This window comes from Phascolarctos cinereus, unplaced genomic scaffold (assembly GCF_003287225.1).
Source record: "Phascolarctos cinereus isolate Bilbo 61053 unplaced genomic scaffold, phaCin_HiC Scaffold_1;HRSCAF=81, whole genome shotgun sequence".
Lineage (NCBI taxonomy): Eukaryota > Metazoa > Chordata > Mammalia > Diprotodontia > Phascolarctidae > Phascolarctos > Phascolarctos cinereus.
The window spans coordinates 276,278,373-276,301,741 of record NW_027555514.1 but is presented as its reverse complement, the minus strand read 5'-3'; the positions used below and the strand labels follow the sequence as shown (position 1 = coordinate 276,301,741).

Sequence of the window (23,369 nt, the reverse complement as noted above, 5' to 3'; positions counted from 1 at the left end):
ATTAGTCTTTGAAAATGAAGGACAAACACAACCACAAGAGCCTTGAAGACAGAGTGAATATTCCCAGTCCCTAATTCAGAGCTGTGAACAAAGAGAGTACACCACGGGGCACTGATTGAGTGGCAGAAGCTTTCTTGAGTGAATATGAAATCATCTCCCCAGTCAGTTTGTCAAAGCACTGTCTAAAAGAAATCTGCATTCCTTAGCACTCGCTTGCCATTAATTATTCTTCTCCTTTGGTGAGGGGGTAACTGTGTGTGAAACTAGCTACTTTGCATTCTATGGCTTTGCCACAGAAGATAATCAAAGGCCTTTTCCTATCCCCTAGCAGGGTACAGCCTCAAAGTTATAAGGTGCTCACATTACTTGCACTCTGAAGACAGTTACTGTTAGCACAGAAGGAAAGGCAGGGTAGAGCAGCAGGAAGTGGGTAGGGAGCAATTATGGCCAATCATACTGAGGAGGACAAAACCCAGGGGTGTGCTAGAGCCAATTGTACTAACCAATTTCAATGTGAGAAGTAAGCAAATGTTACAAATCAGGGTTGGATTTATTGTTTTGTTACTTGTCTGGAGAACACGTTAATAATGCAGATTAAATTTAAAAGCATGTCATGCTTATATTATTTTCTTCTGGGGACCCAGTTAAACATTTACCAGCACACTGCTGGTACCCCACCACTATCACCCTACTACATGTTTTCAAGCCAGCGCATTTGGGTAAAGAGAAACAGGGCATCTCCTGAGGGAGGGAGAGAAGAAACAGGGCCTTATTTCAGCAGAGCTGTAAGGCTTTAGGGACTGCATGCTCATGCAGAGCTTTCCCTGTTTGTCTGTTAGTTGGGTTTTCTTGTACTCTTAAGTGTCCCTTGAGGGTCTTCTGGGCATGGTTGTGGTGCCTGGTTCCCTGAGGTCCTCGGACATGAATGATGAACAGTATAATGGTTAGTCTGTGATGGACCTTGGCCATGAGGTCAGTGGAAGCTATAGCCTTGGTGTCACCTTCTAAGGATTATTCCTTAGTGTACTTTGAGTGATCAAGGGATCCTGACAGTTTCATAATGAAGCTCCAGCATATTAAAACTAAGAAGGTCTTGTTTTTTCTTGAGAAAATGGAACAAATATACAAATCATCAAGAGGAGCAATTGGAAAGAATTTTTCTAGGCTTTTAGTTTAGTTTTTTTTTTAATGATGATGACTCTGTGTGTGTGTGTGTCTGTGTGTGTGTGTGTGTGTGTGTGTGTGTGTGTAGTCACTCCATATTGGTTAAAGCTAAGTAATATAGATAATTACATATAATATTTTCATTCATGTGATATGAATATGCTATATTACTACAACTACTCAATATGGCCATCTTCAGAGAAATGCATACTGGTTGAGATGCAGAGAGAGTAAAGCAAAGGTTGAAATTACAGGTCAGATGTGGGTAACAGAATATAGCAATACCTGAACTACAGGAATATGTCCATGCAACACAGCAAATGTCAGAGCTGTCCAGTGGCGGGTCTCAGGGTGGACGGATGGATATTTATGAGGAGTACTGATTACCTACAAACAAATTAAAATTATTTTCAAAAGGCGATCTTTGAAATACTTTTGAGTAGCAAATATGACCTCTGTCCATCTTGTTGTGCACCTTTGGAGATGCATAAGAGGAAAAACAGAATAAAGGCTTGGAATAAAATGGTCAGAAGGATTCTTGTTGTCTTCTCTTGACAAAATCCATAAACATTTCTTGCCAGGAGTGGGCCCGCTGCCTGCCCTGAGGGGTTTGTAGAAAGGGATGGTTAGGAGAAATCAGTGAGGGTGGATCAGTGAAAGATTCCATTTCTGGGCTATCAAATACTCCAGGGAACAAAAGAAATTCACTGTGGATTTCTATTCTACAGAAGAGGATTGGGGATTCTCTAAAACAAACGAAATGTGGCTTTCAAATAAATATATTAAAATCTCAAAAAACCCCAAGCAAACCCCAAACTGGAGTGGTTTGCCATTCCCTTCTTTATCTCCTATTGCTGCCCCTATTGCTTAGATCAATGGAACCAGAAGCTGGCTGACCTTCACTGGAGGCCAAACGACTGCTTCTACTGAGGGCCTTCTATGGCTATGTCCCTCTCTTAAGGCCAAGATGGTTCATGAAGGTTAGGAAAGTTGGAATGCCAAGCATCCTGAAAGGGTTTGATTCATGGGTTCCATACCTTTTATTTCCAAAATATGCCAGGTGAATTCTAGTCAACTTATATTCCCATGAAGCTTGAGGCCCTGTGAATATCCATTGATAGGGTGCTGACGTTTTTGATAGGGGAAAAAATGAGTACTCTCCCCTAAAACTAGCTGCTTTAGCCAAAGTTCACTCTTGTCTTAGCCTCCATGTCTAAATTCTCCTCAAAGTGGGTCCTGAGTAAGAATTCTTATGCCTAACAGACCTTATTTTAGTCAAGTGGTATATGGGGGCCCAAAGGAAGGCTGACTGGGAGATGATCGATGCCCGTTGCATGTTTTGGTGATCTCTGCCAATTGGCACTCAAAGAATGCCTTCTGGGGCAGTCTAACCTTGAGCACACTTCCTTCATCAAATGAAATCAGATCATCAATGAATAAATGTTTATTAAGGCATTGTACTAGGTATCAGAGATGACATTCATTGAAATTCAACCAGTCATAGGAACATGGATCTAAGGATGCCAGAGGTCAGCTAGTCCGTGTATCAGGCATTTATTTAAGTTCCTATTAAGAGCCAGGCACTGGGCTGGGTGCTGGAGATACAAAGACAAGAATGGAACAGTCCCTGCCTTCAGGGAGCTTACATTCTGTCAGGCCATTGATCACAGCTCATGGTTTAGAATCCCTTTCAAGCATCTGTATCTGTCCTTGGGGACTCCCAGGGGATGAGTGGGGAGAACCCAAATCCTCTGAAGCAGTAGCTGCTTTCATAAAACTTGGAACTGCTAGTTCTGGGACCCTGAGCTCTGTGTCACTTTGTGTCTCTTTGCTTCCATTCCAAAAGAGTGTAGACCTTTCAAGTAGAGATTACTCTTTCTTTCCACTAGTTTAAAAGAACACAGGTAACCCATCCCAGAAAGAGCAGCGGTACCATTTTCAGAGCTCCAGAGATTTCCTGGGACTTGTTTAATGCCATGGTGTCAAAGCTTCCCAGGTGAGACAGAGTTGGCCTTGGTGGGTGCCCAAGACACTGTCAAGATGAGTCACCACAAGGTCGACTTGATGGGCTTGCAATCTCAACTTAGCCAACATGGATGGGGAGGAAAGTCAGTAGGTGAACAAGGGGGCAATGGGAGGCCCAGGGGCTCTTTCCCTCTATTTTCTTGTACTAGAAAGATTATATATAGAGATGGCCAGGATGGGGGGCCAGGAGGGGGTGTTGGTTTCCCAGAAAACACAGCAGCAATGAGAGTATTGCCAAACTCATGGAAAGCCAATATTCCATGTGGCTACAGTCAGTTGTTCGTAATTGAAACATGCATGCAAGCTTTTCTGGGCAGGGCTGTCAGACGGTGTCCTGGAAGAGAGCATCACTTTAGCTAACTTCCTAATGGATACAGCAGGTGGAGCAGGAAGGGGGAAGGACTTGCTCTCTATTGTAAGTAAAGCAAACCCACACATTGGCTGTGTCTGACAACACATGCCCCATTCTGTACATGTCGCACACCACCTCTCTGCCCAAAATAGGGAGGTCTGTTTTACTGTAGGTCCTTTGGAGCCAAGCTTAGTCTTTGCACTGAGCAGAGTTTCTAGTACTTTGAATTCAGTCATCATTTAATAACTGCCTAGGCTGGTGAAGTCTAACGGGGCAATGCTCACCTCCACATTCAGGTCAGCTCCGGCATCCAGTAACATCTGTACCATGGCTTCGTCCCCTCGGACACAGGCGTACATCAGGGGGGTCATGCCCTGTAGCAGACGACAAACCAAGGTGCTGAGAACAAAGCAGCTGCCGTCGGCTCTCCTTAGAGAGGCGCTGGGGGCTGGGTGGGCTTGGAGTCCAGAGGCCCCTCGTTCAAATCCTGCCTTGCACATTGACTACCGGTGTGACCCTTGGCAAGACGATAACCTCCCTGAGCTCCCATTTCCTCACCTATCAGTCAGGATAATAATAGCACCTCCTACCTCGCAGGGTTCTCAGGAGATTCAAATGAGCTGATGGGTGTGGAGTGTTCTGCACAACTTAAAAGGCCACACAAATGGGAAATGTTCTTAGTAGTATTGCTTTATTGGGCTTTTAAACTTTCCTAGGTTTAAGAGTCAAAAAGCCTGAATTAGGGGCAGCTGGGCAGCACAGTGGATAGAGCACTGGCCCTGAAGTCAGGAGGACCTGAGTTCAAATCTGGCCTCAGACCAAACACTTGACACTTACTAGCTGTGTGACCCTGGGCAAGTCACTTAACCCCAATTGCCTAAAAAAAAAGAGAGACAGAGAGAAAGAGAAAAAAGCCTGAATTAAAAGATGTGCAGCCCTATGGCCCTTTGTGCGACTGAAATTCCATAAAACCAGGGGTCATCAATCTAGGGATCCCAATGGCTATCTGGACCAAGCATTTATTATGACTAGGGGCCAGATGCTAGAGGTCCAGACAGAAATGGAAATGGTTCTTGTCCTCAGGGAACTTCCGTTCTATTGGAGGAAGACACGAATCAACAATTATTTAACTGTTTAATCATTAATCACCAAACACTCACAGGTATCAACTAATGCGAGTTAGATAAGAAGTCAAAAGCAAGCGCCTGCCCTCAGGGACTTTACAGTGTATCAGGAGCAACAAAGAAAATGAATATAAGGTGATTTTAAGGGGGGCACAACTAAATTGGGGTGGGGTAGTCAGGAAGGGCTTCATATAGGTGGGGACGCTTGATCTAAACTTTAATAGAAACCAGGGATCTAGTCCAACAGACATCAGTAAGTTCCTGCCTCCGCAGTGCCAAGCACCGTATATGAACTGGGAAAGGTGAAAGACATGGGGGCACCTACATTCCAGAAGTTTATGGTCTGAGGAGGGGGCAGGGCCCAGCAGAGCACAGATGGCTCTAATGCATAATAATATGAAAAGAAGGACGCAGGGATCAATTGCAAAGTGTTATGCCGCCTCGAGGGGCACTGGATAAGCTTTCTTGGGGGTTGGGGCACATGAGATGCATTTTAACAGACTGATAACTAATAGATGGAGGTGGAGAGGGAGGGAGAAGGACACCTCGGAGGTATAAGCCAAGTGTTCTCTGAGACCGGGGGAAAGTAAGTTTGTTGGGGGTCCTAGGAGTTGGGAACTGTGTGCTGTGGGGCGGAAGCAGGGGTCTAACTTGTTTTCTATTGTCCATGCACGTTGTGGGCTTCTCTGGGGTTTTCTGAATGTGTGACAGAACCGAGGGCTTCATGACCACGAAATCAACGCTATCTGGGTTCCCTCTGGGGTTTTGGGGGCTTTTCTGAAGCACATCCTGTCAAGAAGTTTTAATGATGGAAGAACAGGCAATTTCCTCGACATTTTCTCGTCCAGGGTTTGATGAGTCACATTTGTGACCCTGGGCACATCACTTACCCTCTCTCAGTCTCAATTGTCTCAACTGTAAAGAGGAGGTTGGTTTAGATGGCCTCTAAGGTCCCGTGGACACCTCCAACTCAACATTTCCAAAACGGATCTCATTCTCTTTTCCCCAAAACTTGGCTCACTTCCAAGCGTCCTCATCACAGAACTCATCACTGAGTTCTCAAACTTAGCATTGTCCCCATCTCCTCAGTCACCTACCCCTCCATATTCAGTCCACTGCCAAACCTTGTTTCTTCGACATCTGTCCAGGTACCTTGGTCTCCACTCACAAGGCCACCGCTCTGGTGCAGGTCCTCATCACCTTTCTCTTGTCTCCTGAAATAGCCGACTATTTGTTCTCCCTACCTCAAGCATTTCCCCTTCTCCAATCCATCCGCCACTCATCTCCTCACATGATTTTCCTAAAGTGCAAGTCTGACTATGACACCCCATAAAACCAGTGAACTCCACTGGCTTCCTATTACCTCTAGGATCAAATGTAAAAAGTCCGTAACCTGTCCCCTCCTGGAACCTTTCCAGTCTTCTTACAGATGACTTTGTAATTCAGTCCTACTGCACCATGGGCACTTCTGTAGCTGCAATGTTCAGTCTCCAGCCTCCAGGCCTTGGCACTGCCTCTCCACAGGCCTGGAGTGTTCTCTCCTCAACGCTACCTTTTCAAATCCCTGGTTTCCTTCAAATCTCAGCTCAAACACCACCTTCTACATCCAGCTTTCTCTGATCCCTCCCAGCTGCTGGTGGCCCCATCCCTAACACTAACAACAACAGTAAATAGCATTTACAGAGCACCCTAAGATTTTACTGCCATACCTTATCTCATTTGGGCCTCACACAACCCTGTGAAGTGGGGGTTATTTTTATCCTTCTTTCACAGATGAGGAAACTGAGGCAGACCTGACCAGGATGATACAAGTAGCAATTTTCTGAGGTGGGATTTGAACTCAGGGTATCCGACTCCAAGCCCAGCACTCTATACACTATGCTACCTAGACATACTCTCATCCAATTGCTCTCATTTTATAAATGAGGAAACTAAGGCCCAGAGGATTTACTTACTCAAGCTCACACAAACAGTAAGTTGCCAAGCTAAGAGCTGAACCTCTGACTCAAGTCAGGGAACTATCCATGGTGCTAACCTGTCTCATCTACTGGATCACCTTGTGTTTTCTAATATGGCAGATATGATGATGGGTACCATCAACCTACCAATGATGGGAATGTTAGGAAGTAACCTTGGCTCTCCACTCTCCTTGGTAATGTCATAACTAATCACTGATACCCTATAGCCACTTCCTCAGCTTTACGATCACTTGCAAAGTCGTAGTTAACAGGTGAAACATTCTCTCTGTTTAAGAGGGATGAGGGCAGTGGAAGGGCCCAACCTTCCTCTGCTTCACTTCTGACCAGCACAAAAATGTATTTTCCAATGAATAACAGCTTTCTGTCATAGATATGAAGCAGGATTCTTTTGATTCAATATTTTAGATCCCTGAAAAGGAAGATTAATCTCTTACCAGTTAAAGGGGATTAGATCAATCAATCAATAAACTAGCATTTATTAAGCATAAATGGTGTGCACAATGGATAGTGAGCTAGCTCAGAATCAGGAAGACTTGGGTTCAAGTCCCACCTCTGAAACATACAGGTTATGTGACCCTGGGAAAGGAATTTAACCTCTCAGGTCCCGGACAACTCTCTAAGACTATAAGGTACAGAGAGCCAGCTTTGATGTCAGGGAGATATGAGTTCAAATCTCACCTCTGCCATGGATTAGCTGTGGGACCTTATGGTGGTCCCTTAACCTGTCAAAGCTCTAGGCCTCTTTCCAAGCCTAGAATCTGCACTGGACCAACTTGTTAGTAAAGAGGTTTTCCTCATGTACCAATGAAATCCCAAGTTCAGTTCCTTTCCCTATCTGGGCTTGGATCTAGGCACTGGATTCACCTCCTAACACTTTCTTCAACTATAAAGGGAGAATAATAGTATTTGCATTGTGTCATGTGAAAAGAAGGATTGATCTCAGAGTTGGAAAGGTTCAGGTCCCACCTCTGTAACTGGCTGGCAGTGACCTTGTGCCTTTTACTGCCCTGGGCAGCTCTCTGAGATGTGCCTGAAGGTGCAGAAAAGGCACTGGTCTGCCCTGGGAGAGGGAGCACCTTGTGCTAATGAAATGCCAAGTCTGGGCCAGAAAACAACCCAACAAACAACACACCAAAAGCGACTGACTCCTCAGGTTGTTATGAGACTTCGGTGAGACCCCAGATGTGGAGGAGAGACCTGAGCGGAAGCCATTCCCATTGTGCTCCTCTGATGCCACAAGCACCCCGTGCAACCTGGGGAATCCCCTGCCTGTATCCTGCTTTGTGGGAGACAGTGGAGGGTCCTCAGACAACCCAGGCATCACTACAAGGATGGAAGTGGATTGATCCAAGGCTTGTCTTTTAAGTGAGCTGAAATGCTGTCTGTGTGCATGTGTGTGCCTCTGTGCGTGTGTATGCATGTCTATGTGAGTCTATATATGTGTGCATGTGTAGATGTGTCTCTGTGTGTCTGCATGTGTGTATCTGTATTTGTTGGCATGTGTGCATGTACGTGTCTATGCGCTGCACACGTCTCATTGTGTGCATTTCTATGTGTGCCTACATATGTTTGTGTATATATGTGTGCACATATGCCTATATATGTGTCGGTGCAATTTACACATGTGCCTTGTATATGCATGTCTATGTGCCTGCATGTGTGTTTATGTATGAGTCTATATAGGTACGTGTGTCTACATGTCTGCACACATGTGCATGTATCTATACATGTTCATATGTGTTTGTATGTGTCTATATATGTATGTGTGTATGTCTAGGTGTATGCCTGTATATATGTATGTGTCTATATATGCACGTATCTGATATGTGCATATCTATAGGCGTACATCTATGTGTGCACATATATATGCATGCATGTACATCATGTATATGAATGCATGCATATGTAGCTATATATGTATTTGTATGCATGCATATGTGTGCATATACGTATGTACACATATGCATATGTGCGTAGATGCATATATGTATAAGTATGCGGGTTCTATGGCAGGCAGAAGCCTGGGCTTCCACACTCGGACACCACTCTACCTGCTCACTCATCGTGTTGATTCCATCGGGTCCCAGCAGAGATGCAGCCTGCTTTACAAGGTCCGTCCGCCCACAATTCAGCATCCGGAAGCCCAGGTCCTGCTTGAATTTCGCCTCGGTGGCCACAGCGTCCAGTTTCCGGGAGGCACAGAAACAGTCATCGGCCCTTAAGAAAGTTGGAGATGGTCTCATTAATACGAGGGTCTCTGCAGGGCTCTTTTCGAGGGATGAGTCACCACCTGAACCAAAGGACCTAAGTTCAAATCCTGGCACTGCCACTGACTACCTGTACGACCACAGACCAGTTATTTTCCAGTCTGCGTCTTAAGTTTCCTCATCTATAAAATGGGAGCATTGAACTAGATACTCCCTAAGGTCCCTTACAGCTCCATAACTAAGGTCCTAGGGATAGATGAGCCCAAAACACCCTAACAAAGTCTATATAATTTAGCACAATGAAAAGACCACTATAATTGAAGTCAGAAGACCTGAGTTCAAATCCTGATTTTTTCTCTTCTACTTATTAGACAAGTGATCTTGGATATTTTAAATAATTTCTCTGTGCTTTAGTTGCCTCATCTGTAAAATGGAGATAGTAACATCTATACAAACTACACTCTGGAAGCAATATGGATGTAGTGCTGGGCTTTAAGAAACCATGCTACTTTTCCCATACTGAAAAATTTACATATATATATATATATATATATATACACACACAAACATATGTATATATGTACGTGTATATATATATTACATGTTATCTGTATGTATAACTTTTATATAGCGCTCTAAAGACTACAAATCACTTTACATATAGTAATCAATGAATCAAGAATTGGTTGATTGAAGTCACATTTGTAAGGTTTACAGATCACTTTCCATATCTTATTTGATCCTCCTCACAACTCTGCTGGGTAGGTACTGTTACTATTCCAATTTTAAAAATGAGGAAACATAAGATCAGAGAATGTCGGTGATTTGCCCAAAGCCACACAGCTTGTGTATGAGGTAGGATTCCAGCTCAGGCTTTCCTGATTCTAAGTCCAAGGTTCCATCACTCAGGCCATCTAGCTGCCTCAGCTACATCTTCACTATAATTATTTGTATCTTCTGGTGGCACAAATACCCAAGATCATATGGGTTACTCTCCATCTCTCTTTTATGGACACTCATTTTTTGTTTAAAGTCTAAGATCCCTGCCTGCCCAGGGTCTGCATTATATACCAATGCCAGCGAGATGCCCTGCTATCCCAAATGGAAGCATTTAATGCTGATCCAGGACCTTGTTGGAAAGCCGCCAGGATGAGTCCTGAATGGAGGCCCAGAAAACCAGGAGTCCAGAGTTGTATATCTTTTCCCAGTGCTTCTTTCATGATCTCTGGCAAAGCTGGCTCTCCTACCCTGGTTGCAGGATAAAAGAAAGGATTCTCTTCCTGAAGAGGAGGTTAGGGACATGGCGAGGGGTGAGAGGAGACAGTGCTGTGACATTTTCCCCACTCCAGCCCAGATACCCTAGACAAAGCATTGTGTTGTGGGCTGTTTTTAAATTTTAAAATATTTTACTGATTTTTTGTTTTATGTCATTTAATTTCCTAATATATTCCCCCTCCCCCAACCAGAGAGCCATTTCTTAATACAAAGAATAAAAAAGTAGAAAAAAAGCAGTTTATCCAAAGCAATCAACACATCAGTCAAATCTGACAATATATGTGGTGTTAGGTTATAGGTTTTTACAAACAAATGAACAAAAGTGCATCTCTGTTCCCCCTCGGCATCATACAGCAAATCCTTGCTGTTGCAAAAAATCACAGAAGCAAGACAGTGGATCTGTAGGGCATGAAGGTAGCAGCTGCTGCTAATATCCCCAAGGAGGGGACCGCCCTCTGTCGCTGCGGGGAGCTCCCAGATTTCTAGGACGCTGTTTAGGTTCTTCCAGCCTATTTCCATGTGAGCTGGAAGGAGAGAGAGCTAGAGAGCCAGGCAATACTGTTTCTTGGCATAACAGGTTAGCTCTTGGGTTGTGGCATTTCTGGGTACTTCTTTATGTTTGAGTCTGTTTCCCTGTGTGACAGCTGCATCCTTCACAGCACATTCCGAATCCTCCGTTATTTTGATGGGGGCATGCCACAGAGCTCGTAGGACTTCTGGCAGTCAGAGGTCAGGGGACACTGGCATTAGAGTTCCTGACAGGGTCTCTTCAGTGTGCCTTGGGGCTGGGTGCTCTCTTTAACAAGAGCAAACCCGCAACTCTCATTCGATCTCAAAGGAAATGCACAGTCGGTATTTCCCAGCTACACATGGGGTCAACTGTGCACTTAGCAATTAGCCAGCATCGATGGGGTATTTTCTCGACTTCTGGGTGCAACACTTTCTGAAGTCACAGATAAACTAGAGAGCTTTCAGAGCAGTATGACTGTGATGATGACGGCTCTAAAAATCATGCCACTTCAGGAAGAGTTTAAGAACGTGAGAAGACATAGGCTCAGTGAGTGGCTCTCTGCTCTCAAGCTCTTGTCTGAAGCTAAACAAGCTCTTGTCTACCTTCTTTTCCCCCAGTGTCTATCACTTTTTGTTAACCCTTCATTAACTGAGACCCAATTAATAGGGACACTCAAATGACAATAATTTCCCCCTAAGCCCTCACTGGGACTAGACTTTTGTTAGAAGGCAGTAATCAGCATTTATTACATACCTACTAATGTGCCAGGCAGTGTGGCCAAAAAGACAAAAACAAAACACTTCCTGCCCTTAAGGAACTTAAATTCTATTGGGGGAGACAACATGCACAGAGAATTACCAGAATAGGAAAAGGGGGCTGGATCTGTGACTTCACTGGTCTAGGCAACTCCCTCTGAGCAAACTCTCTCTGCCAATGCATATACATAATATGTATGTATGTGTGCATGCATGCATGTATGTATGCATAAATATATATACTACACATACTACATATACACATATAGGTCTATACTTATCTATGCATCAGCCGGTTATACATACATATATGTGTATATATACACACATACATATACACACATAGGTCTATACTTATTTATGCATCAGTGGATTATACATACATATATGTATATATATATATATATATAAACACATATAGTTCTATGCATATATATGCATTGGCAGAATGTGTATATACATGCATACACATATATGTAAAATCTTAGTTGAGTCTCCCAACAACCCAGGGGGTGGGTGGATACTATTATTATTCTTTAGTCCCATTTTACAGATGAGGAAATTGAGGCTCAAGAGAGTAAGTGAATTTATTAAACACTTCCTGTATACTAAGGATACAAAGAAAGGCAAACACTCTCTCAGCCTTGAGCCATCATTCTAATGATGCCACATTTAAACAACTGTGCATGCAAGATCCAGGTGGAGGAGAGGGAAGACGCTGGGGCTGGGGGAGGGGGAAGAAAACCTCCTACAGAAGGCAAGATTTGAGGTGAGTCTTGAAGGAAAGGAAGGAATCTAAGAGGTAGAGCTGAGGGGCTGGTGCAGGTGAGGGCAGACAGGGCAAAGGCAAGCAGGCAGGAGATGATGAGGCATCCTGCAAGGAAGCCAGGGTATCTGGAGCTCAGAGTGTGCAGAGTAGAGGACAGTATAACAAGACTGGCCAATTCTGAGTTCCAACATTTAGCAAGTAGGTAAGGCTGAACCTGAGCCCAGGTCTTCCCAAGCCCTCTATCCTTTCCACCACATTGCCTCTCCTCCTATGAAGTCACCAAGGGCTTTACCACTGCTGAACACTAACAGGCCCCCTGGTACCTGAAATAAAAGAACCCCCTTCCCAAAGTACTTAACTCCTGTCTGGTGCTGAAATCTAACCCGTCAGTCACCTGGGGCTCAGCCAGATGGGGATTGATTCTGTAGTTTTCACTGGGCATGGCTTTTGGTAATTTGGGGGGAAATACAGTTCATTTAGAGGGTTAACAGAGGTAGACAACTTCACTGATTTTATGAAGAGGGCAGAGCAATGAATAAATGAATTATTGAAAGAAAGAAATAAGAAAGGAAGGAAGGAATGGAGGAAGAAAGAAAGAAAGAAAAAGAAAGAAGTAAGGAAAGAACGAAATGGCATTTGACAAGTTGAGGGGACACAAATACAAAAGGCAATTTCTGCCCTCAAGAAGCTTACATTCTAATAAGGACAGCCAGCCACAGAGGAATTTCTAGGATTGACAAGTCACAATGAAGCCTCTGGGCAATTGATAGACATTGTCCTTACTGTGTGGTGTTGATTTGCATATTTCCTTAGATAAGTGGAGAGCTAGGTGGAGAGTTTGGTGGTGGTGGTGGGGTGGGACATTGTGAGGAGGTCTGGTACTTTGGTATGGCTTGAAGATGCTTGGGAAGTTGCAAGGTAGGTCTGGTCTAGATAAGATAAGATGAATGCTCACCAATCAGAAGTCCAGGACAATAATTGGTGGAGAGTTTCTTCATTGGCTGGCTTCCTACATCAATGGAAATCATAGAACAAATCTCTCTCTCTTTCTGTCTTTGTCTCTAGCTCTCTCTCTCTCTGTCCTTCTGTCTGTGTCTGATCTGTTCTTTTTATCTCTGTCTCTTTGTATCTTTTGATCTGTCTCTCTGCCTCACTCTGTCTCTCTTCTCCCTCTCTCCCCCTCTTTCCTCTTTCTCTCCTCTCTCTCCTCTCTCTCTTCCTCCCCTCTCCTTCTCCTCTTTCCCCTCCCTCCTCTCTTTCCCTCTCCCTCTCCTTTCTCCTCTCTCTCCTCTCCTCTCCTCTCCTCTCCTCTCCTCTCCTCTCCTCTCCTCTCCTCTCCTCTCCTCTCCTCTCCTCTCTCTCTCTCTCTCTCTCTCTCTCTCTCTCTCTCTCTCTCTCTCTCTCTCTCTCTCTCTCTCTCTCTCCCCCCCCCAAGCTCTTTATTAGCCACACACCACAAAGCAAGGAAAATAATGTCTTTAAAGATGAGAGTGAGCAACAAAGACTACAGCAGAGATGCTCTCTAGTAGTTGTAGCAGGTTCCTTGTGGTCCAATAGGAGAAATGAGATCTAAGGGAAAGAGCACAATGGTGATAGTGTATACATCCCATTACTGGGGAATGTCACACTAGAGGAAACTCGGCACTTCAGAAAGGCGTATTGTCTCTAGCAGGGTCTGAGAATGGCACTGATGGAAAATGAGCACTGATGACAGCATTCACAGAATCATCAATTTGGAGATAGAAGAGACTTTAGACACTACCTAGTCCTACTCTTCATTTTATGGATGAGCAAACAAGGCAGTTAAGCGACTTGTCCAAGGTCACAGAATTGCAGGGCTACGATTTGAAATCAGTGGGTCTTTGGATTTGAGATCCAGAACTCTTTACCTTATACCATGGGTTGAGGTGAGAGAAAGGGCAGTTAATAGATTCTTTTGAGGGAAGAGAAGGAAAGGGAAAGGGCAGAGAAGAGGAAAAAGGAGAGAAATGGCTAGCACATGCCTGGATATCTGAAGAAAATGCCCATCCCTACTCTACCATGCCTCCATTCCAGGCTTACTACCTGTTTCCCAAATATCTCATCTATTTCCTCTTTCTGTCCAGGTGGTCTGTAGTAGACCTTGATGATAAAATCACTTTGTTTCTCCTTTCATTGATCTTCATCCAAATGCCCTCCCTTATGTGTCCCTCTTTAGTTCTTCCATTTGCACATATGAGTAAATCTTAGTTTATATTATTATCCCACACCCTCTTCTTCTTGCCTCCCTTTACCTATTTTTGTTCCTTTACAACAAGGTATATATTTGCAGAGCCACATTCTAGTAATAAGTTTCATCCTACCAAGTCTCAGTGATATCAATGAGAACAGAATGTCTTCTTCCAGTAGAATCTTGAGTTGACCTTCCTTATGATCCATATGTTCTGTATTTGTTTAAAGACAACATTTTCTCTGAGAATTTCCTTTTCCATTTTATCTGTTTATCTATCATTTATTCATCCATCTATCATCTGTCCATCTATCTACCAAACCATCTCTCTACCTATCTGTCTGTCTCCCCTCTACTTGGTTTCTATGATTTTTTTTCCTGTTGTCTCCTCCAGCAGAACGTGCACTTCTCCAGGTCAGGGATCATTTTTTGAACATTTCCTGTATCTTCCTCACTTAGTACAGTATCTGGCACTGGAAACACCTAAGAACTGCTTGTTGACTGATTGAATGACATCTGAGGTCACAAGTTTAATAGCTGACTTTTGGATTTTAAAAACAGCTTTTCGGGGGACTTTGTCTAATTTCTAGGCATCTCTTCTTTTTCCCTGCTTTGTAGACATATTTGATGATATTCAGCTGGGGGATATATTCAGGGAGTCTTCTCCCTCCCCTGACCTCTCACTTCTTTTCCCTGGATCTGCCATTTTCTAATCTGTCAGATGAGAAGGTGGGACAAGATGAGGCCCTTCCAGCCCTGGATCTAGGATCCCACGATCTCTGGGCCTCAGTTTCCTCCTCTGTAAAATGAGTGGGCTGGACCAGATGGGCCTCTGAGGTTTCTTTCATCTTTCAATCTATGATCCCATGACCTCTGACTCTCAATATATGATTCTCGCTGGACCTAGGTTTCTAGCACAGTTGGATCATATCAGTCAGTCAGTCAACAAACATTTAATTATCCCTACTATGTGCCAGGCACTGTACTAAGCTTGGGGGATGCCGAAAGAGGCAAGGACCTCACAGTCTATATGGACTCCAGGGTCCCTTCCAGCTCAGATTCCCTGATCTTAGGACCTCATTTTCCTTTTCTTTTAAACGGGAGCATTGGAATTGACTCTTTAAATACTTTCCAGGTCTGAAGTCACGATCCCATGGTCTCCAGGAGCCCTAGGCAAACACACATATACAACTGAGAGGTTTCTCTGATACCTCTATACCAGATGTTTTCCTCCTGGGCATCTCATTATGTCCTATCTGATGAAACCCCCTTTTCAGCCTTTCTATTCTCCCTCTTACTTAAAAAAAAAAAAACCCCACACCACTGAACCTGTGCCAAGAATGTCAGGAGAGGGAAAAACCCAACCCAACCCTTTCTCCTGTCAGTCCCCTTTTAACTGGTCTCTTCCTAACAAGGCCAAGGAAACACGTGACGGCTGGAGTTTTCAAAGGGCCATTGGCCTCACAGCTTTTTCTCTCCCTTCCCCGCCTACACCCACCCTCAGTCTGGTGAATTCCTCACTGCCCAGCTCCAGGATCCGGGCCAAGCCCAAGGTGGCAGATGCAAAAGCTGACAAGATGCTCTGGACAGCAAATAACTGGGCAAGATTTACAAAGGTCTAGCGGTGTCTTTGATGATTAAAAATCAGAAGCAGGAAAACGTGATCTCGGTGTGTTCACAGTCCAAGCGTGCCCATCGGACGCGGCAGAACGTGATGGAGGTAGGGACTTGGGGGAGCCCACTCGTCTGCTCATCCTGCCCTGCGGCTTTGGTTTCACAGGCTCCTGGATGGACACACCTGGAATCCATCAGCTGGGCAAATTAAGACCCAAGAATCCACCATTCTTCTTTGAAAAGTTGCATGACTCCTCAGGAGACATAAGGGGAAGAGAAAACCAGCAATTCATCTGTTAGCTCCCCAAGATAGCTAGCATTTACACCATGCTTTAAGGTTGGCAAATCTCTTTACAAATATTATCTCATTTTATTCCCAGAACAATCCTGGGAAGTAATTGCTCTTAATATCCCCAATTCCTAGGGGATATGAGGAAACTGAAGCAGATACAGGTTAAGAAACATGTCCCAGGGTCACAAAGCTAATAACTGTCTAAGGCTGGATTTGAATTTAGGTCTTCCTGCCTCCAAGCACAGCGCTCTAACCATTGCACCACCTAGCTGCCTTAAGAATGAGAGACTGGCTAGAATCTTGCTAGAAGAGCATAATTATGATTGCAAAAACCTGATCTTTATAGAGTGCTCTAAAGTCTGCAAAGGGCAGCCAGGTGCCTCAGTGGATAGACTGCCAGCCTGCAGTCATGAAGACTAATCTTTATCGGTTCAAATATGGTCTCAGACATTTCATAGCTGTGTGACCCTGGGCAAGCCACTTCACCCTATTTGCCCCAGTTTCCTCATCTGTCAAATGAATTGGAGAAGGAATGGCAAACCACTCCAGTATCTCTGCCAAAAAAAAAATCCAAATGGCATCACAGAGTTGGACACAACTAAACAATAATCTCATTTTACACATATAAGGAAACTGAGGCACAGCATAGACAGTCCTAAGTCCATTAACTTAGAGCTGGAAGGGGCCCCTAGAAGTCATCTAGTGTAACCTAATTTGACAGATGAGAAAACCAAGGTCCAGTGACCTAGAAAATGGCAGCACTGGGATTTGACCTCAAGGCCTCTGGTGCCAAAGTCTTTCCATGACACTAAGGGGGAGGCAGGAAAAAGTGACAGAGAGGAGGTGACCAAAGTAGGCTGAAATCCACCCCAATCCACCACCACCACTCCCACTACACCTAGATGCCTCCCAATGGCTGATTCTTTGTGACCCCACTGGAGGGGCCTGCCAGCTCCATCACACCTGGCTCATTCCCCTCACTTCTGGGCAGGTAACCTTCTTACCAAGCCCACGTACCACTTTCTTCCTGAGTACATTATTCATATTACCTGAAATTCCCTTCCTCCTTCTCTTGTGCATAGAGTCCATAGTTTTCCCTCCTCTGAGAAGCTGCTTCTGATGCACCTCCTCCAAGGAGCCTTCCAGGACTGACCGTTCACTTTTGATGGATGATTATCCAGCCTGGAGCTGTGAGCTTTGCAGGATTTCCAGCCAGAAGGGGACATGATCCCATTTAAACTCACTCAGGCCCTAAGCCCTGGGTTGATTTGTACTGCACTCCCTTCTGGACAGAATCTATTTTCTCTTGCAGAGACTACAGAAAAATGCCCATTCAGACCGATGAGATATGATAAAAACTGCCTGCTGACCACTTCCCAGGGCTCCCAAATACTGCAAGAGCTGTATCCAGGAAGAAATTATGATCCAGGGGCAGCTAGGTGGTGCAGTGGATAGAGCACCGGCCCTGAAGTGAGGAGGAACTGAGTTCAAATCCAGCCTCAGACCAAACACTTGATACTTACTAGCTGTGTGATCCTGGGCAAGTCACTTAACCCCAATTGCCAAAAACAAAAAAAAAATGATCTAATACAGCCCAACCCAGCCGCCATCTCACTCTCACACTGATATTCCTTGTGTTCATTATGGTTGCTGGTCCCAGCCGCCATATGCATTGAGTCTCTCAGCCTTCCTGTATGCTGAGTTTTCAGACCTTCATAGGGTCGTTAGTTTAGGGCTGGAAGAGACCTTTGAGGTTACCTAAGTCAATACCCTCATCTTAAAGAGGAGGAAACTGAGGTCCAAAGGCAATGGCTGAGAATCATTAGAACTGGAAGGCATTTGAGGTCAAATGATCCAACCCCCTCATTTTATAGAGGAGGAAACTGAGGCCCAGAGTGATAAAGTGACTTAGGATCATAGATTTTCATCAGTCCAACTTCCCCATTTTCATCACCGTCATCATTGTCACCATTGCCATATAAGCAGGATGTGGCAGAAGCAGAATTTGAATCCTCCCCCTTCTATGCCCTCCCCCTGTGCTGTGCTCCTTCCTGCACACCACTGATTCTCATAAACTACACTCAATGGCTGCTCTGTTTTTCACACGGTCTTCCCCATTTACCTAGGAACCAAGCCTTTCTTGTCCATGCTCAGTCTCCCACACAAGTGTCTGGTCTTTAAGCTTCCCAGACATTCTCTCACCTCCTCTTCTCTCACACCTTCCTCCTCCTGAAGCACTGACTCATTCCAGACAATGCTACTTCTGTCCACAGTGTTCCTTCTCACCCCACCCAGGAGCTCATTTCCACCCAGATGCCTCTAACGCCAGCATGAAGGCTCCATCTTTACCTGTCCTAGACTGGGCTGGGGAGTAACAAGCAGCTATGGGCTGCCTCCTGGCCATTAAACATTCTTCTCGTCTCTCTGACTCTCCCCCCCTACAGCTCTAGAGATCTGATTTTTATCAGCTCCTCCCATGGGCTGAGCTATCATCACTTCTCTGCCATCTTTTCATCAGCCACCTTGTGTCTAGACCAGAAACCAGGGAAAATTTAACCCTTATATCACCAGGGACTCTGTATTTGAGGACGATGGTGACAGCATCTTGCATTTATGGGACTGTGCCAAATTGGCTGTCTTGAGCCTTTTCCCCTAAGTGAGTGGGGAAGCGAGTGAGAGAGCGATACTTGTGTCTCCCTGGGACCCCAGCAAACTGCTTAGGTTTGGGAATACGGACAGGGAGTTTAAAAGGTACTACAGCTGATTTGCTGAGAATGGCACATTTTTAACTTGGGACACAGGATTGAGAGAAATGATTGAGTGGGGAGTCTGGCCAATGAGAGCCCAGCCCTTAGAGTATGCACACTTTTCTCTCACATGCAAACTCAATGAGTCCGCTTCCAGAAACATTAGAGAGGAACGATGGAGAAGAAGCCTTTCCTCTCCTTAGCTTGGAGCGTGCAGGTATTCTGTTTCTGTCTGTATCCTGCATGGTGACAAACAAAAAGTCTTTTAAATTGGCTTCTGAAATAAAACTGAGCGTGCATACAAAAGCTTGAACAGATGAAAACTCTCCTTCTTCCTGGTGAAGAAGAAATACTTTATGCCTTTGGGTTGGGGGAGAAGAAGTAGTCACGATGGTAGCGGCCAGAAGCCTACTCTCCCCACCTGGCAGCCACATGGCTATGAATCCATGGCGCTTCCTCTGTTTCTGCCTCTATTGTATGTATTCTTTCCAGGGAGGATTGAAGGGTACATTTTCATACTTTAGTCCTGACTCTACTTTCTCGGTAAATAACCCTTTGTAAAAACTATTTGATTTTAGCTGGTCAAACTGATGCTGAGAAGAGATCAACTGGTTACCTGATATTGGGGAGTTGCTAAGTGGTCAAAGAATATTTAGGAGAACACAATGGGCAAAAATATTAGAAAGAGAGTCTCCCAACCTCCCAGGATTGCCCTTGGAATCTTGAAGGAGGAGGTGGTATGTCCCTGTAGAGATTAGAAACAAATGCCACTGTTTATCACTTAAAGTCCTTCACAATTTAGCCCCAATATCACTTTCTAGTCCATCTTTCCATTTCTCCCACACACTCTTTATTCTCCAGCTGAGCTGGTCTATTTCCCCATAACATTCCATCATCTCCTGCCTCAGTACTTTTGCCCAGGCTGTGCTCCAAGCTTAGAATGCCCTCTCTCCTCAAGTGCTACCCTCTACACAAGTCTTCCTGATTCCCCCATTATTAGTTTTCCTTTGGAATTGAATTTACTTTGTATATGCTTTGTATTTACTGATCTGGGGTGTAATAGAAAGAACTCTGCCTCAGGAATCTGAGGAGCTTGACTGAAATCCCATCTCTGACATCGACTCCCCATGCGACCTTGGGCAGGCTACTAAAACTTCCCAGTGCCTCTCAGTTTCCTTATCTGTAAAATAAGGGGGTTGGAGATGGCCTCTGAGATCTCTCCCAGCTTTGTTTTCATTCAGTCAAATGGAAGCTGAGGGCAGGGATGGAATGAATGTAGACCTAGGTAGAATATAATTTCCTTGAAGACAGAGGTAGTTTCAGTTTTATCTTTGTATGACCAATGCCCAACCCAGCACATAACAGCCACTCCATAAATGCTGTTAAATTAAATGGAATTGTTGGTGCTAGACCTGAGCCCTCATTTGAAAGTGGGTCAAGATGTCACTGAAGACACAGGTCGGTTGAATGGTTTTAAGTCAAGAATGTGCTTGCGATGCGCTTTTCACACTCTGGAGGGGAAGGGTGCAAAATGTTTGCAAAGATGGTGATTAAAGATGCCCTGGGATCTCAGTCCCTTCCAAGGCCCCCTGACACTTTTAGGTAAAGTAGCTTGGGGAAGGAGAGAGGAACACGGGGAAGAGAGGAGAGTTTCTAGGTTATCCAGAAGGTGCCAGTGTACCCGCACCCTGGTGGTGGGGGAAGAAGGGGAGGGTGAGGGGACACCAGGTTACTGCCAGGCTGGCAGAACCCAGTTAATAGATGTTGGGAGGGCAAGGGACCCACATCTCTATGGAGGCTGCCCAGACTGGGCTGTCCACGGGGTGCTGTGGTTTTTATCCAAATCTGGAGAAGGACAAGGACACTCAAGGGGACAGCCAGCAGGCCAAGAGGGAGCTGTTTTTCTATTTGCTGGCTGCTCTTGGGAGGTTTGAAGTCATCCCACGTAATGTGCCTGGGGACATTCAGCCTTAGGAGTTGACCTTCTGAAGTAAAGGGGAAGGACTGAATTGTCCACAGGTGCTGAGGGTGCATCCAGATCTGGGCAAAGACAAGGACAAGGATTCGATGGCTGAATTGGCTGTCTTTGGCACTGAGACAATGCCTGCTACATAGTAGGTACTTTGGAAATACTTGCTGCATGACTAATGCATAGAATGAAGGAAGTTTGTGTTAATGCTGGGTGCAGGGGGAAGGGGTGGCAGAAATGGGCTCCCAGATCATCAACTCTCCTCCCAGGGAAAAAGAAGACCAGACTGGGAGTCAGAGGACGTGGATTTCAAGTCCTAGATTACTACTTATTGCCAAGTGACCTTGGGCAAGTCACAACCTCTCTGGGCCTCAGATCCCTGAATCAAACCCCTTCATTTTATAGGTAAGGAAACTGAAGCCCAGGGGTTTAAGTGACTCTCTCTGTCTCTTTTGGATTCCTTCTCTCTGTGTCGGGGGCAGCTAGGTGGTGCAGTGGATAGAGCACCGGCCCTGCATTCAGGAGGACCTGAGTTCAAATCCGACCTCAGACACATAATACTTACTAGCTGTATGACCCTGGGCAAGTCACTTAACCCCATTGTCTAACCAAAAACAAACATACAAAAAAAAAAAACCCAAACCAAAACTATCCTTCTCTCTGTGTCTCTCATTCTCGCACATATACAGACACACATGGTGGTAAGCATCATAAGTAGGTAGGATTTGAACTCAGTTCTTCCTGACTCCAAGTCCCATGTGGTTGCATTCTTGTCTCTCAAGGGTCAATCACTCATGTATACCCTTCCTCCCTTTCCCTTTGCCCTGTTCCTCACACACAGAGGTGTCAAAAGCAAAGGCCTTCCATTAAAGGAGGAAAAATGTACCCAAATAAAAAGGATTGTTGCTTTTAGCATCACAGGTTGATTGTAAGCTCCTTGAGGGCAGGGGCTGTTTTTTGCTTCTTTTTGTATCCCCAGTGCTTAGCACAGTGCCTGGCACATAGTAGGTCCTCAATACATGTTTATTGATTGATTCCTTCTGTTGTGGAGGGTACCTGCAATGGAACTGGGCCAGAGGCATGCAAGGATGAACGCAGGCATTGCCCCTGCCTTCATGGAGCTTACAGGAGACTGGTGATACAGCATGCACACCAAGAAGGAGTATATGCAATGGAAAAAACCACAGACAGGCATCTAGGACCTGGATTCAAATTCTGGTTCCAGTATTCACTATGTTAAGAGAAATAGAACTTGCTCAGTCATGTCTGACTCTTTGTGACCCCGTGGACCTTAGCACAGCAATACTGTCCGTGGGGTTTTCTTGGCAGAGACACTGGAGTGGTTTGCCATTTCCTCCTCCAGCGAATTAAGGCTAAGGGTATGTGACTTGCCCGGGGTCACACAGCTAGAACTCAGTTCTTCCTGACTCCAGGCCTTGTGCTCTACGCATTAAGCCATCTAGCTGCCTGTGCTAAATGCTACGGAGACAAAAGTGAGAAAGTAAGACAGCACCTGCCCTCAAAGGGTTTACTCTCTAAAGAGAGAAGTCAACACACAAAGGGGAGGTAGAAGATTAGGTGAGAAGCTGGCGCGGGTGGCAGCCTGATGTGAAGAAGGTGGCTGGAAGAGCTGTGGAGACCTGGAGCCAGGCAAGGTAAGCTCACTGTTGGTCCAGGAGAGCCCAGGGCGGTTCTGAGGTCACAGTTCAGTTCTCCTATGGCTTGAGGGGAGTAGAAGAGGCTGGGTGGCCCCTACATCATGCTCTCCCCCCTTTCAAATTATGTTATGTTACATTGCATTATATTGCATTACATTACATTATGTTATATAATATACCATAATACAATATTATCACATTAATCTCTTTAAATGTTGGATTCCAGAATATAAACTCGTATGGGGCAAGGCCAGTTTGGGGTTTGACTCTGTATCCCTAGCACCTCCTTCTGTGCTTCTCATAATAGCAGGGATTAATAAGGGCCTGTTGAATCTAACCAAATTCAGTCACGGAGCCGGGCACACAGTAGACTCTTCATGAATATCTGATTGGTGGCTATGGTTGAGGAGAGCCCATTAGCCCTACAGTCAATCAGCAAGTATTAATCAACCAATAAACATTTATTAAGCACCTACTATGTGCCAGGCACTGCGCTATACCTTCCTCCTGCTCCCAGAATCTGCCTGTGAATTTACTTCTCCTTTTGGGAAAGTAGAGGCTGATGAGTTTTGAGGATGCCGCTGAAGTAGTGTGTTACTGAGTCTGATCTGGTAGATGCCTATTCTTGGCTTTGCTTGGCACAGACTGGAAATCTGAATGCCGCTGGAGAAGTGGCTGGCAGTGTCTGCCATCTGTAGCCTGGCACCTTGCATTAAATC

The 23,369-nt window shown here is 45.0% G+C and overlaps 1 protein-coding gene across 1 annotated transcript in view; it reads right to left on the bottom strand.

The window, feature by feature from the left end:
* ABTB3 (ankyrin repeat and BTB domain containing 3) overlaps nt 1-23,369 on the bottom strand; it is a 325,861-nt gene that overhangs the window by 36,648 nt on the left and 265,844 nt on the right. The window contains 3 exon segments of the mRNA XM_020982442.2: nt 1,450-1,551; nt 3,826-3,915; nt 8,696-8,861. Of these exon segments, the coding sequence (XP_020838101.1) occupies nt 1,450-1,551; nt 3,826-3,915; nt 8,696-8,861 (358 nt within the window).